The following is a 16,272-nucleotide window of genomic DNA, read 5'->3' on the forward strand; positions in this document are numbered from 1 at the left end:
TCATGTTTGATACATGTTCATATTCCAATTGTTTAAAAGGGCTCAGAGTTTACCACTGAGTTTAATATAAAGGGATGGTTACTTGCAGAGAGGATCTAATTTTAATTAATCACTAAATATAATGACTTTTAGTACACTAATGTCTCATTGTGGCATCCACAAAGCAACAGGAACTCTTCAGATCACTCTATAACCTCTGCTGAAGAAATAAACTGTTTCATTAAATGATACCCACTAAATTAAATGTCATATATGAGATCTCTGGTGTCTTTGATTACCTAAAGGAAAATTTTTTTCCATTATTCCTCCATCCCAACATCTCTCAGACCCAGGAGAAATGATTTTTCAGTCATTTTCTTTTTTGACAGAAAACAATCAAGTATCAAACAAATTATAAGAGAAATCATAGTGCTAGAAAAATTCTTCCAGAGTCACAATTTTAAAAAAATGTTATTTGGCTTACAATTTGCATTACAATTAGTAAAGATGATTGCACTGCATATGACTAACATATATGCTTTCTGCCCCATTAATATTTTCTTGCTTTCACCTGTTATTTAAAAGATATCTATCACACCAAGAAGCATCTAAAATAGGGGAAAGAAGTGAAGACTATAAAGAACAACTTGGTAATTCTCAAGACTTATCCTTGAATTAAGTAAAAGTTGTTAAGTAAGTTAACTTACTCTTTTAAACTGATAAATTTAACAAGTGAACTGAACTCAAGAAAGGTAGAAAGAACAAATCCAAGTTAAACAAAGCTCTTCCCCAGGGACTTCCCTGGTGGCGCAGTGGTTAAGAATCCACCTGCCAATGCAGGGGACACAGGTTCAATCCCTGGTCCAGCAAGATCCCACATGCCACAGAGCAACTAAGCCTGTGTGCCACAACTACTGAGCCTGAGCTCTAGAGCCCACAAGCCGTAACTACCAAGCCCACACACCACAACTATTGAAGCCCACACACCCTAGAGCCTGTGTGCCACAACTACTGAGCCTGCATGCTTCAACTACCGAAGCCCACACGCCTAGAGCCCGTGCTCCACAACAAGAGAAGCCCACACACTGCAACAAAGAGTAGCCCCTGCTCGCCGCAACTAGAGAAAGCCTGTGCACAGCAAAGAAGACCCAACACAGCCAAAAAAAAACCTCTTCCCCAGACCTCCATCCAGACACACATAATGTTAATTTTTCCCTTGGAACTGTGAATGTACAATATAATTCACTCAATTTACTGAATGAGTCACCTTGGGCATGTTACTTTTTTTTTTTTTTAAACATACATAGATAGCACTACTGGAATTTCCCATCCTTTTTCTCCTCCTCTAAAATGTGCAAGTATCAGAATTGGTATTCCATTGAAGATAAAAAATTACAAATAGGTACCTACCTTCCTTAAAGTAAAACAATGCAGAAAAAGCTTCAAAATACTCAAATAAATGACTAAAACCTCTGTATGTAAATAGAAAATCTATCACATCTGTGTTTTCAAAAGCAACTATAACTAAGTCTTGACTGAAACTTGCCAAAAAATACATGTTGCTTCAAATTATAGTTCCACAGAAATACAACAGTTACCCTTATCCACAGGGGATTCATCTCAAGACCCCCAGTGGATGCTTGAAAGCCTGGATAGTACCGAACTCTACATATACTATGTTTTTTCTCCTATACACACACACGTCTGATAAAGTTTAATTTATAAATGAGGCACAGTATGAGATTAACAACAGTAACTAATAAAAAAACAGAACAATTGTAATAATTTACTGTAATAAAAGTTATGTGAATGTGGTCTCTTTCTCTCTCTCTTCCTTAAAAGATCTTATTGTACAAATTTAATGCCTTTTCCATCTTAACTAAGCACTTACTGCACTGTGGCCATAACTTGTACAGTTTAAGGTATAACAGCAAAATTAGCACAGTATTTCCTTCCTCACAATTTCACAAATACAACATTCGTGCTTACCTTAGATCCATCAGCATTATGATTTTTTTTTCTTTCCTTATTAAGTCAAGAACTTTCATCTTTTCACTTAAAGCAGCAGTTCCCAACCTTTTTAGCACCAGGGGCCAGTTTCATGGAAGACAATTTTTCCACGGGGAGCAGGGGGTGAGGGGGGATGGCTCAGGCGGTAATGTGAGCGATGGGGAGCGGCAGATGACGTTTCACTCGCTTGCCCGCCGCTCACTCCTGCTGTGCGGCCTGGTCCCTAATGGGCCACAGACCAGTACCGGTATTCAGCCCAGGGGTTGGGGACACCTGACTTAAAGGAAGCACTTACAGCTTCTCTTTAGCAAATCCAAATTGCTGGCATCACTACTGTTGTGCTTTGGGGCTATTATTAAGTAAAATAAGGGTCACCTGAACACAAGCACTGCAATAACTCCACAGTTGATCTCATAATCCACATGGCTAGTAAGTGACTAACAAGCAGGACAAAGGGATGGTTCACACCCCAGGCTGGAGGGAGCAGGATAGTGCAAGATTCATCACGCTACTCAGAAAGACACATGATTTAAAATTTATGAATTATTTCTGAAATTTTCCATTTAGTATTTTCAGACCAAGGTTTACTGTAGGTAACTGACTACTGCAGAGGGAAAACAAAACCTTAGATAAGAGGGGACTACTGCACTCAGGTTTTAGAAAGTACCTAAAAAGTTAGGTCCTACTTTTAAAATGAAGGTAGAAAATGAAAACAGTAATTAGAAAAAGTAAACCTGAGAGCAACAGCCAGCTCTACCCACCACCAGTCCCTCCCATCAGGAAACTTGCACAATCCTCTTAGATAGCTTCATCAACCAGAGGGCAGACAGCAGAAGCAAGAAGAACTACAATCCTGCAGCCTGTGGAACTAAAACCACATTCACAGAAAGATAGACAAGATGAAAAGGCAGATGGGTATGTACCAGATGAAGGAACAAGATAAAGCCCCAGAAAAACAACTAAATGAAGTGGAGATAGGCAACCTTCCAGAAAAAGAATTCAGAATAATGATAGTGAAGATGGTCCAGGACCTCGGAAAAAGAATGGAGGCAAAGATCGAGAAGATGCAAAAAATGTTTAACAAAGACCGAGAAGAATTAAAGAACAAACAGAGATGAACAATATAGTAAATGAAATGAAAAATACACTAGAAGGAATCAAGAGCAGAATAACTGAGGCAGAAGAATGGATAAGTGACCTGGAAGACAGAATGGGGAAATTCACTGCTGTGGAACAGAATAAAGAAAAAAGAATGAAAAGAAATGAAGACAGCCTAAGAGACCTCTGGGACAACATTAAACACAACAACGTTAGCATTATAGGGGTCCCAGAAGGAGAAGAGAGAGAGAAAGAAGCCGAGAAAATATTTGAAGGGATTATAGTTGGAAACTTCCCTAACATGGGAAAGGAAATAGCCACCCAAGTACAGGAAGCGCAGCAAGTCCCATACAGGATAAACCCAAGGAGAAACACGCCGAGACACATAGTAATCAAATTGACAAAAATTAAACACAAAGAAAAATTATTTAAAGCAGCAAGGGAAAAACAAAAAATAACATACAAGGGAACCCCGATAAGGTCAACAGCTGATTTCTCAGCAGAAACTCTACAAGCCAGAAGGGAATGGCAGGACATATTTAAAGTGATGAAAGGGAAGAACCTACAACCAAGATTACTCTATCCGGCAAGGATCTCATTCAGATTCGATGGAGAAATCAAAAGCTTTACAGACAAGCAAAAGCTAACTGAATTCAGCACCACCAAACCAGCTTTACAACAAATGCTAAAGGAACTTCTCTAGGCCAGAAACAGAAGAGAAGGAAAGACCTACAATAACAAACCCAAAACAATTAAGAAAATGGTAATAGGAACATACATATTGATAATTACCTTAAACGTGAATGCATTAAGTGATCCAACCAAAAGACACAGACTCACTGAATGGATACAAAAACAAGACCCATATATATGCTGTCTATAAGAGACCCACTTCAGACCTAGGGATACATACAGACTTAAAGTGAGGGGATGGAAAAAGATATTCCATGCAAATGGAAATCAAAAGAAAGCTGGAGTAGCAATACTCATATCAGATAAAATAGACTTTAAAACAAAGAACATTACAAGAGAGAAGGAAGGATGCTACATAATGATCAAGGGATCAATCCAAGAAGAAGATATAACAATTATAAATATATATGCACCCAACATAGGAACACCTCAATACCTAAGGCAACTGCTAACAGCTATAAAAGAGGAAATTGACAGTAACACAATAATAGTGGGGGACTTTAAAACCTCACTTACACCAATGGACAGATCATCCAAACAGAAAATTAATAAGGAAACACAAGCTTTAAATTACACAATAGACTAGATAGATTTAATTGATATTTATAGGACATTCCATCCAAAAACAGCAGATTACACTTTCTTCTCAAGTGCACACGGAACCTTCCCCAAGATATATCACATCCTGGGTCACAAATCAAGGCTCAGTAAATTTAAGAAAATTCAAATCATATCAAGCATCTTTTCTGACCACAACGTTATGAGATTAGAAATCAATTACAGGGAAAAAAACGTAAAAAACACAAACACATGGAGGCTAAACAATACGTTACTAAATAAGCAAGAGATCACTGAAGAAATCAAACAGAAAATCAAAAAATACCTACAGACAAATGACAATGAAAACAAGATGATCCAAAACTGATGGGATGCAGCAAAAGCTGTTCTAAGAGGGAAGTTTACAGCAATACAAGCCTACCTCAAGAAACAAGAAAAATCTCAAATAAACAATCTAACCTTACACCTAAAGGAACTGGAGAAAGAAGAACAAACAAAACCCAAAGTTAGCAGAAGGAAAGAAATCATAAAGATCAGAGCAGAAATAAATGAAATAGAAACAAAGAAAACAAGAGCAAAGATCAATGAAACTAAAAGCTGGTTCTTTGAGAAGTTAAACAAAATTGAAAAACCATTAGCCAGACTCATCAAGAAAAAGAGGGAGAGGACTCAAATCAATAAAACTAGAAATGAAAAAGGAGAGGTTAAACAGAGACTGCAGAAATACAAAGCATCCTAAGAGACTACTACATGGAACTCTGTGCCAATAAAATGGACAACCTGGAAGAAATGGACAAATTCTTAGAAAAGTATTACCTTCCAAGACTGAACCAGGAAGAAATAGAAAATATGAACAGACCAATTACAAGTAATGAAATTGAAACTGTGATTAAAAATCTTCCAACAAACAAGAGTCCAGGACCAGATGGCTTCACAGGTGAATTCTATCAAACATTTAGAGAAGAGCTAACACCCATCCTTCTCAAACTCATCCAAAAAATAGCAGAGGAACGAACACTCCCAAACTCATTCTATGAGGCCACCATCACCCTGATACCAAAACCAGACAAAGATACTACAAAAAAAGAAAATTACAGACCAATATCACTGATGAACATAGATGCAAAAATCCTCTACAAAATACTAGTAAACAGAATCCAACAACACATTAAAAGGATCATACACCATGATAAGTGAAATTTATCCCAGGGATACAAGGATTCTTCAATGTATGCAAATCAATCAATGTGACACACCATATTAACAAACTGAAGAGGAAAAACCATATGATCATCTGAATAGATGCAGAAAAAGCTTTTGACAAAATTCAACACCCATTTATGATAAAAACTCTCCAGAAAGTGGGCATAGAGGGAACCTACCTCAACATAATAAAGGCCATGTATGACAAAACCACAGCAAATATCATTGTCAATGGTGAAAAACTGAAAGCATTTCCTCTAAGATCAGGAACAAGACAGGATGTCCTGTCTCGCCACTATTATTCAACATAGTTTTGGAAGTCCTACCCACAGCAATCAGAGAAGAAAAAGAAATAAAAGGAATACAATTGGAAAAGAAGAAGTAAAACTGTCACTATTTGCAGATGACATGACAAATTGGAAAAGAAGAAGTAAAACTGTCACTGTTTGAAGAGAATCCTAAAGATGCCACCTGAAAACTACTAGAGCTAATCAATGAATTTGGTAAAGTTGCAGGATACAAAATTAATGTACAGAAATCTCTTGCATTTGTATACACTAATGATGAAAAATCTGAAAGAGAAATTAAGGAAACGCTCCCATTTACAATTACAACAAAAGGAATAAAATACCTAGGAATAAACCTACCTAGGGAGACAAAAGACCTGTATGCAGAAAACTATAAGACACTGATGAAAGAAATTAAAGATGAAACAAACAGATACAGAGGTATACCATGTTCTTGGATTGGAAGAATCAATATTGTGAAAATGACTATACTACCCAAAGCAATCTACAGATTCAATTCAATCCCTATCAAATTACCAATGGCATTTTTTTTACAGAACTAGAACAAAAAATCTTAAAATTTGTATGGAGACACAAAAGACCCCGAATAGCCAAAGCAGTCTTGAGGGAAAACAATGGAGCTGGAGGAATCAGGCTCCTGGACTTCAGACTATACTACAAAGCTACAGTAATCAAGACAATATGGTACTGGCACAAAAACAGAAATATAGATCAATGGAACAGGATAGAAAGCTCAGAGATAAACCCACGCACCTATGGTCAACTAATCTGTGACAAAGGAGGCAAGGATATACAATGGAGAAAAGACAGTCTCCTCAATAAGTGGTGCTGGGAAAACTGGACAGCTACATGTAAAAGAATGAAATTAGAACACTCCCTAACACCATACACAAAAATAAACTCAAAATGGATTCAAGACCTAAATGTAAGACTGGACACTATAAAACTCTTAGAGGAAAACACAGGAAGAACACTCTTTGACATAAATCACAGCAAGATCTTTTTTGATCCACCTCCTAGAGTAATGGAAATAAAAATAAAAATAAACAAATGGGACCTAATGAAACTTCAAAGCTTTTGCACAGCAAAGGAAACTACAAACAAGATGAAAAGACAACCCTCAGAATGGGAGAAAATATTTGCAAATGAATCAATGGACAAAGGATTAATCTCCAAAATATATAAACAGCTCATGCAGCTCAATATTTAAAAAACAAACAACCCAATCAAAAAATGGGCAGAAGACCTAAATAAACATTTCTCCAAAGAAGACATGCAGATGGCCAAGAAGCACATGAAAAGCTGCTCAACATCACTAATTATTAGAGAAATGCAAATCAAAACTACAATGAGGTATCACCTCACACCAGTTAGAATGGCCATCATCAGAAAATCTACAAACAACAAATGCTGGAGAGGGTGTGGAGAAAAGGGAGCCCTCTTGAACTGTTGGCGGGAATGTAAATTGATACAGTCACTACAGAGAACAGTATGCAGGTTCCTTAAAAAACTAAAAATAGAATTACCATATGACCCAGCAATCCCACTACTGGGCATATACCCTGAGAAAACCATAATTCAAAAAGACACGTGCACCCCAATGTTCATTGCAGCACTATTTACAACAGCTAGGACATGGAAGCAACCTAAATGCCCACTGACAGACGAATGGATAAAGAAGATGTGGTACATATATAGAATGGAATATTACTCAGGCATAAAAAGGAATGAAATTGGGTCATTTGTAGAGACATGGATAGATCTAGAGACTGCCATACAGAGTGAAGTAAGTCAGAAAGAGAAAAACAAATACCGTATACTAACGCATATATGCGGAACCTAAAAAATGGTACAGATGAACTGGTTTGCAGGCCAGAAATTGAGACACAGATGTAGAGAAAAAACATGTGGACAACAAGGGGGGAAAGTGGCAGGGGGGCGGGGGGGTGGTGGTGGTGTGATGAATTGGGAGATTGGGATTGACATATATACACTGATGTGTATAAAATGGGTAACTAATGAGAACCTGCTGTATAAAAAAATAAATAAAATAAAATTCAAAAAAAAAAAAAGAAAAAGTAAACTTACCAAATATATTAGTGGAGTGTCCTTTCCTTGCAATAGGTCTCAGTTCATTATGTCCCCATCCATATATCCTGTAATTATCCCATGCATGTTTCATCATCTGAGAAGGGAAAAATTATAACCCATCAATTTATATTTTTCACAGACTGTTATCTTTATATTTCACATAATTTAGAGATTCTATTACTATATCCTTACACATTCTCCCATATCTCCTACTTTAGTATATTATTCTATTAACACCTGTATCAGTGTGAAAACACACATAACCATGTTTACCTTTAGTCTACACAACAGAACAAAAAATTAGGTGTAATACAAAAACTGTTTTTATTGGGGAGAAAGGTGTCTATTTGGCATTCTTTCCTTTTAGGAACTGCCAATCCTTTTGGAAACGGCTCTCCTTCCCTCACTGTGATTATGACAAAGCTGTCAAAAAGTGTCTCTGATTCCACAACCAATTAACACAGCCTGGCTAGAGTATCCATAACCTTTAGACCACAGATCAGCAAACTCTTCCTATAAAGTAAATATTTTAGGCTTTGCAGTCCATAAGTATGTATAGCAACTACTAAACTCGGCTGTTGCAGCATAAAAGCAGCCCTAGACAATACATAAACAAATGGGCATGACTGAGTTCCAATTAAACTGTATTTTTAAAAAATAAAAGCAGCCCTAGACAATACATAAACAAATGGGCATAACTGGGTTCCAATTAAACTGTATTTTTAAAAAATAGGCAGTAGATCGAATTTGGCCAGCAGGTTGTAGTTTGCCAACCCCTGACCTACACAAAGTGATTGAGTACATGTGACTCAAATAAAGGCTATCAAGTCCTTTCATACATATTGTTATAGACACCAGCATACAGAGAGACTCTCATTTTGCAATCTCAAGATCTATGTAGTATATAATCCTGGAGCTGATGGGGTCTAACTCTCTCCCAACATGTAGAAACTAAATAACAAAAGAAAACAGAAAAAGACATGCATATTATTAACAATAACATCTACAGACTTGGATTCAGCCAAACTTGAAGCTCTACTTTAGAGCCCCTAAGCTAAAAAATATTTTTATATCAATTAGTTTGAACTGAGTTTCTTACAAGCCAGGGAGTGCTAAGCTACACAATAGCAGAGTATTTAATTATATATTAGTTGAATTATGTAATAGTAGCCTGTGGTATATCAAATATAATATTCATTAAAAAATTTATCGACTTGTTTTTTGCAGCCAGCATTACTCAGACACCAAAGCTAGGCAAAGACATTACAAGGGAATTAAAAACCAATATATCTCAAAAGCACAGATGCAAAATTCCTTAACAATTCCTTAACAAAATGTTACAATATATAAAGAGGATACTACACAATGACCAAGTGCAGTTTAACCCAGGAATATAAGTCTAGTTTAACATTCAAAAACCCATCACTATAATTCACCATGTTAACAGAATAAACAGAAAAAAATCATACAATCATCTTTTTAGATGTAGAGAAAACATTTGACAAAATTCAATACCAATTCATGAAAAAAACTTTCAGTAAACTACAACTATAAGGCAACAGCCTCAACTTAATTAAGGGCATCTTCAAAAAAACCTACAGCTAACATCATACTTAATGGTAGAAGACCCTACTCCTAAAGTTGAGAACAAATCAAGTACATCTATTCTCACCACTTCTTTTCAGCAAAGTACTGAAAGTCCTAGCCATGGCAATAAGAAGAAATAATAGGCATAAAAATCAAAAAGGAAAAAGGAAAAGTACGTCTATTCACAGATGACATGACTATGTACAAGGAAAATCCTAAGCAATCTTAAAATAAAAAGCCACTAAAACTAGAAGATGACTTCAGTAAATAAGATACAAGTTCAGCAAACTAAAATAAATTATATTTCTATATGCTAGTAATGAACAGAAATGGAAATTCAAAAACAATTCCATTTATACTAGCATCAAAAAACATGAAATAGAGCATGTGCAAGAACTATACACTAAGAACTACAAAACACTGCTGAGAGAAATTAAAGAAAACTTAAATAAGTGGACAGATACGCTCAGGGAATGAAAAAGTCAATACTGTTAAGATGACAATTCTTCCCAAATCATCTACAGATTCAATGAAATCCCAATCAAAATCCCAGCAACTTTTTATTTTCACAGAAAAGCTAATTCAATAAAGGCAAAGGACTTAGAATGGCCAAAACTATTTTTAAAAGAACAAAGTTGGAGGACTTACCTGATTTCAAAACTGAACTATAAAAGTTAATCAACAGTGTCATATTCTCATTAAGGACAGGAATATAGATTAATGAAATAGATATGAGTCCAGAAAGAGACTCAACATCTGTTGAGTCAATTGATTTTGAACAAAAGTGCCAAGGTAATTCAATCAAGAAAGGATAATCTTTTCAATAAATAATGCTGGAACACTAAAAAGCCCTATGGGGAGAAAATGAAGCACAACCTTTACTTCACACAATAAACAAAAAAAATTAACTCACAACAGATCACAGACTGAAATGTCAAAACTAAAACTAAAACATATGCCCACAAAAAGACTTGTACACAAATGTACATAGCAACTTTATTCATAATAGCCAAAAACTGGACCAAAGGTTGAACAAATGTTCAACAGGTGAATGAATAAAACAAATCATAGTATAGCCATACAATGGAATACTACAAAGAAAATAAAATTACCTTTATTGCAATATACATAGATGAATCTCAAAAACATGCTGAGCCAAAGCCCAGAAACAAAATATCACATACCTTATGATTCCATTTCACTGAAACTCTAGAAAAGACAAATCTAATCTATAATGATTAAAAATGGACCAGCAGTTGCCTGGGGCCAAGGAATGGGGTAGACTGCCTGAAGAGGGGCACAAATAAACCATTTTGAGATTACGGACCTATTCACAGCTTGATTGCCACTGTTGTTACACAAGTATATACATCTGTCAAAACTCATCAAGCTATACTCTTAAAATAAATACATTTTATTGTACATAAATTATGTCTCAATAAAGTTGAATTTTTTAAAAATCTAATAGCCTGTCCTATCTTCCCCACTTTCCTTTCCTTCCACTTTCCTGAGCCAATTACTTAAATTCTTTCACCTGTTTTTCTATTTACCACTGTATTTCTAAGTACATGTTTTAGTGCTATTTCTTGATTTTTAAAAAAGTTTTAGCTATTTACTATATTCCCCTATAGTTAAGATAATTTAGCTTTCATATACACTATCAGCTCACCTCCACATAAACTTCCCCACATATGTTCCCTGGCTCACATCCTTCCAATGTAGTTAACAACATGTTTTTCTTACAATTACTATATTATTTTGTTCAACTTTTGTTTTCCTTGCTGGTAACTACCAGTCTGAAGTGGTGGGTATTTTTGTTGATGTAGTTTTAAATGTAACAATTATTAATTTACTTCCAAATTATACTTGAGTTTCACAACTTGTCTCAATATAATTAAATATGTCAGATAAACCATCAGTTCCATCTTATTCTCTGATAAATCCTTCCTGAGGTTCTCTATCCTCCTAACTCTAACCTGGACTTCCATTCTCTCAACCTGAAGCACAGCCATCATCCTGCTGAATCCTGAGACTGACCTTCCTTTCTCTCTCTAGTGACAGATCCTGTTTCCAAAATCGCTTATCTTCCTATTTTTATGCTGAAGCATATTTTCCAGTAGCAATCTGAGAAAACATCTAAAAATATCTTTACCCTCAGATCTGATTCATAATTTGGCTGAATATATAATTCTTCCTAAGCCTTAGCTCCATTCTCTTCCAATTTCTAATATTATTGTTGAGGAATCTAATGTGCCATTATGTACAATCCAAATCTTTCGGGTGAAACTATTTTTTTCTCTGTGAAATTTTAGGATCTGTTTTTTATGCCTCTCTTTCTAAAATTTCAGTAGGAACCTTTGAATTGTTTCTTTGACTTCTTCCCCTCTATTTTCCCTGTTCTTTTCCCAAAACTCCTAATTAATCACTTGTTAGATGTTCCAGATTGATCTTATTATTTTTCTTGTTTTCTTAATCTTTTGTCCTTCCAAGAGATTTGCTCAATGTTATCTTCCAACTCTTCTACTGAATTTTTTAATGTATCAATATCTTTAATTTCCAAGAACTTTCTTATTCTGTAAATGTTCCTTTTTATAACTTATTCTCATTTCATGAATTTAATTTTTTGGCATCCTAAAGATATTCTTTTTTGATATATGTATTCTGCTCCCTGTATGGTTTCTGTATCCTCTAAATTCCTTTCTTCCATTTGACTCATGTGAGAAACTTTCCTTACATGTCTAGTGATCCGTGGTTTGCTCTTCACATATGAGTGAAGCACTTACAAGATAATCAAAGGTTGTCAGTGAAGAGGCAAGACTTATTGACTGAGCCTCATCTTAGGGAGCTCAGGTGAAACCCAGGGGTGTTTCACTGAGGAATAGACTAGGTCTTTCCTCTTGGGCCAGTCAAGTCTCCCCAGAGAGAAGTCCTTCATTTTCCTGCTTATTGAAATTAAACCTGGCTGCCAGAATTCGAAGAGTTGAGCAGGATAAAGTTGTCTCAATATTCAGAATCCATTTTTCACTTAATTCCCTCCAACCCTACCACTCGCTTTTTTCTTTTTTTTAAACATCTTTATTGGAGTATAATTGCTTTACAATGGTGTGTTAGTTTCTGCTTCATAACAAAGTGAATCAGTTATACATATACATATGTCCCCATATCTCTTCCCTCTTGCATCTCCCTCCCTCCCACCCTCCCTATCCCACCCCTCAAGGTGGTCACAAAGCACCGAGCTCATCTCCCTGTGCTATGCAGCTGCTTCCCACTAGCTATCTATTTTACCTTTGGTAGTGTATATATGTCCATGCCGCTCTCTCACTTTGTCCCAGCTTACCCTTCCCCCTCCCCGTATCCTCAAGTCCATTCTCTAGTAGGTCTGTGTCTTTATTCCCGTCTTGCCCCTAGGTTCTTCATGACTTTTTTTTTTTTTTTTAGATTCCATATATATGTGTTAGCATACGGTATCTGTTTTTCTCTTTCTGACTTACCTCATTCTGTATGACAGACTCTAGGTCCATCCACCTCACTACAAATAACTCAATTTCATTTCTTTTCTTTTTATGGCCACTTCACTTTTTAGAATGACCTCTGCCCTTTCCCCTCAGCCATACTTGGTATTCCCAAAATCTAGATCTTCCCTAATTCATCCATCCAAAAGTAAACTTTTGGTCTTCTTTTGGGGAAGGGAGGACAGCAGCTAGGATGCTTAGGCTAGAGAACTAGGGATCTAAGGTTTAAGAGCTCTTTAAAAACTTTCAAATAATCCTTTTCCAGCTCTATTTTATACCCCTGCCTTCAGAGGTAAATGGTGTTTCTAATTCTTGAAACTTTCAGATATTCTGCAGATATTCACATCACCTTGCCTCTTGTTAGCTTCTTCCCCTGCAGGCTTAGATCCCAACTTTCTCTGCTTACTAAGTCAGTAACCATAATGTTTAACAGGAGCCTACACAGGGATTCTTAATATGTTGTATGTTAATTTACAAGAACCCTGGATAATATGGTATGCTCTACAGGATTCACTTAGCAGGTCTGGTTGTCCAAACCCTGCACATCCTCAAAAAAGGTCTGGCCTGTACCAGGCTCCTGGAAAGTAACCTCTAAACGTTTATTATCCTGCCTGTTAAGAGTATCTTTGTTTACATGAAGCCTTGGGCCATGTCAGATAGTTTATGCTAAAACGTGATTTATGGTGGGGACCTTGAACCACACGGTATCAGCATGACCTCTGGAGGGGCTGAAGAACTAAGATTAGCCAACCCCACATAATGAACTCTTGATAAAAAATCTGGACACCAAGGCCCGGGTGAACTTCCCCCGTTGGCAATACATCGTGCACATTGCCACAAATTATTTCTGGAAGAATTAAGCGCTGTCCGTATTACTCCACTGGGAGAGGACAACTAGAAGTTTGTACCTGGTCTCTACTGGACTTCGTCCTATGTGCCTTTTCTGTTGATTTTAATCTGTACGTTTTCAGCTGAATACACCAAAACCATGAAGGCAACAGTTTTGCTAAGTTCTGTGAGTACTCCCAGTGAATCACTGAGCCTGTGGGTGGTCTTGGGTCCTCTCAACACACACTGTTACCTATCTGAATTATTATGTACATCAGACAGTATTTCAATAAATTCTAATGACATCTAAAAAAAAGGTCAGGAATCTGAAAAGAAATGTATCAAAGTCCTCAACACTGTCCAAAGAAAGTGCCTCAAGCAGCCTGAGTATAAAACATAGAATCCAAAGGTGAGGTAAATCAGAGGACATATTTTATACCAATTCATAAGGCCACGCTTAAAATACCTGCAAATCTTCCATATTCATTACTAGAATATATCCAAATAGATATCTATTTGAACTAAACTTATTGTCTTATTTTATGATGAACAATAGATTTGAAATATTGTTGATGCTATTACACTCTAACAAAGTCTTTTTCTTCATAAGCAATACAACTACAAACTCCACCCAGAATTAGCAGGAGTTCTAATTAACAAAGTTCTACTAAAATATTCACTAGGTTTCCTCTCCCTCTGGTATTCTCTTTACCTCCAAATAACTCCTAGAATAACAAATTGACAGACTTCTGAGACCAAAAGAAATTTCAAAAATGTTGAAATCAATCCTTCCCTACTCTTCAATCCACTGAGACTCTTTGGAAAGATGTGTTCTTAATCTGCAGTATCGTATCACAACAGGTTCCTTGAAAGATGGCAGACATAATGTTAACTCTTCAGAAACATGTTTATGAGAAGATTTACATAATATCTAGCAGAGTTCCTAGTAACTAAACACTTAAGAAATTCCTTATTAAATGATAAATTGTTATGGATCTATTCTACATTATTTATAAAATACTGAACATCAAAAGATCTCTGAACACAGGGTGAGTAATGTAACTATCCAAACAACATTATATCAAAAATTTTAAGTATTCTATAATTATAATCGATATTAAGAGAGTTTTAGCTCTTACTGCCAACTTCCAAACTGAACTACAATTTTGACCTCAAAACAAACAAGATCAAAATATGACACCATAGATGGTACAAATACAGATAGATATTGGGTTGGGTGGCCAAAAGATTCGTTCAGTTTTTTCTGTAAGATGGCTCTAGTAGCGCTTAGTTGTCTTTAACTTCATTCCAAACAATTTTATTTAGATTGTATGGTGACAGCTCTCATGTCAGTGTTCATTAAAAAAAAAAAAAAAAACTGGTGAATTTTTGTGCAGCCATTTTAATATTGAAGATGGAAGAAATAAAGCAACATTTTTGGCACATTATGCTTTATTATTTCAAGAAAAGTAAAAACGCAACTGAAACACAAAAAAAAGATTTGTGCAGTGTATGGAGAAGGTGCTGTGACTGATCAAACATGTCAAAAGTGGTTTGTGAAGTTTCATGTTGGAGATCTCTCGCTGGACGATGCTCCACAGTTGGGTGGACCAGTTGAAGTTAATGGCAATCAAATCGAGACATTAATTGAGAACAATCAATGTTATACCATGCAGGAGATAGCCGACATACTCGAAATATCCAAATCAAGCATTGAAAATCATTTGCACCAGCTTGGTTATGTTCATCGCTTTGATGTCTGGGTTCCACATAAGTTAAGCAAAAAAAAAACTTCTTGACCATATTTCCACATAGTAATTCTCTACTTAAACATAATGAAAATGTTCTGTTTTGAAAACAAATTGTGATGGGCGATGAAAAGTGGATACTGTACAACAATGTGGAACAGAAGAGATTGTGGGGCAAGTGAACTGAACCACCACCAACCACACCAAAGGCCGGTCTTCATCCAAAGAAGGTGATGCTGTGTATATGGTGGGATTGGAAGGGAGTCCTCTATTATGAGCTCCTTCCGGAAAACCAAACGATTAATTCCAACAAGTACTGCTCCCAATTTGACCAAACTGAAAGCAGCACTCGATGAAAAGCATCCGGAATTAGTCAACAGAAAATGCATAGTCTTCAATCAGGGTAACCCAAGACCACATGCTTCTTTGATGACCAGGCAAAAACTGTTACAGCTTGGCTGGGAGGTTCTGATTCATCCGCCGTATTCACCAGACATTGCACCCTCTGATTTCCATTTACTTAAGTCTTTACACAATTCTCTTAATGGAAAAAATTTCAATTCCCCGTAAGACTGTAAAAAGTACCTGGAATAGTTCTTTGCTCAAAAAGATAAAAAGTTTTGGGAAGATGGAATTATGAAGTTGCCTGAAAAATGG

The 16,272-nt window shown here is 36.2% G+C and overlaps 1 protein-coding gene across 4 annotated transcripts in view; it reads right to left on the reverse strand.

The window, feature by feature from the left end:
- The window catches only part of MAN1A2 (mannosidase alpha class 1A member 2), a 172,907-nt gene that overhangs the window by 102,709 nt on the left and 53,926 nt on the right, over positions 1-16,272 (reverse strand). For all 4 annotated transcript variants that reach the window (XM_082369254.1, XM_082369255.1, XM_082369253.1 and 1 more), the window contains exon 3: positions 7,938-8,034. In XM_082369254.1, coding sequence (XP_082225380.1) covers positions 7,938-8,034 — 97 coding nt within the window. The remainder of the gene's footprint in view (positions 1-7,937; positions 8,035-16,272) is intronic.

Source organism: Balaenoptera borealis, assembly GCF_965194805.1.
Source record: "Balaenoptera borealis genome assembly, chromosome: 1".
NCBI lineage: Eukaryota > Metazoa > Chordata > Mammalia > Artiodactyla > Balaenopteridae > Balaenoptera > Balaenoptera borealis.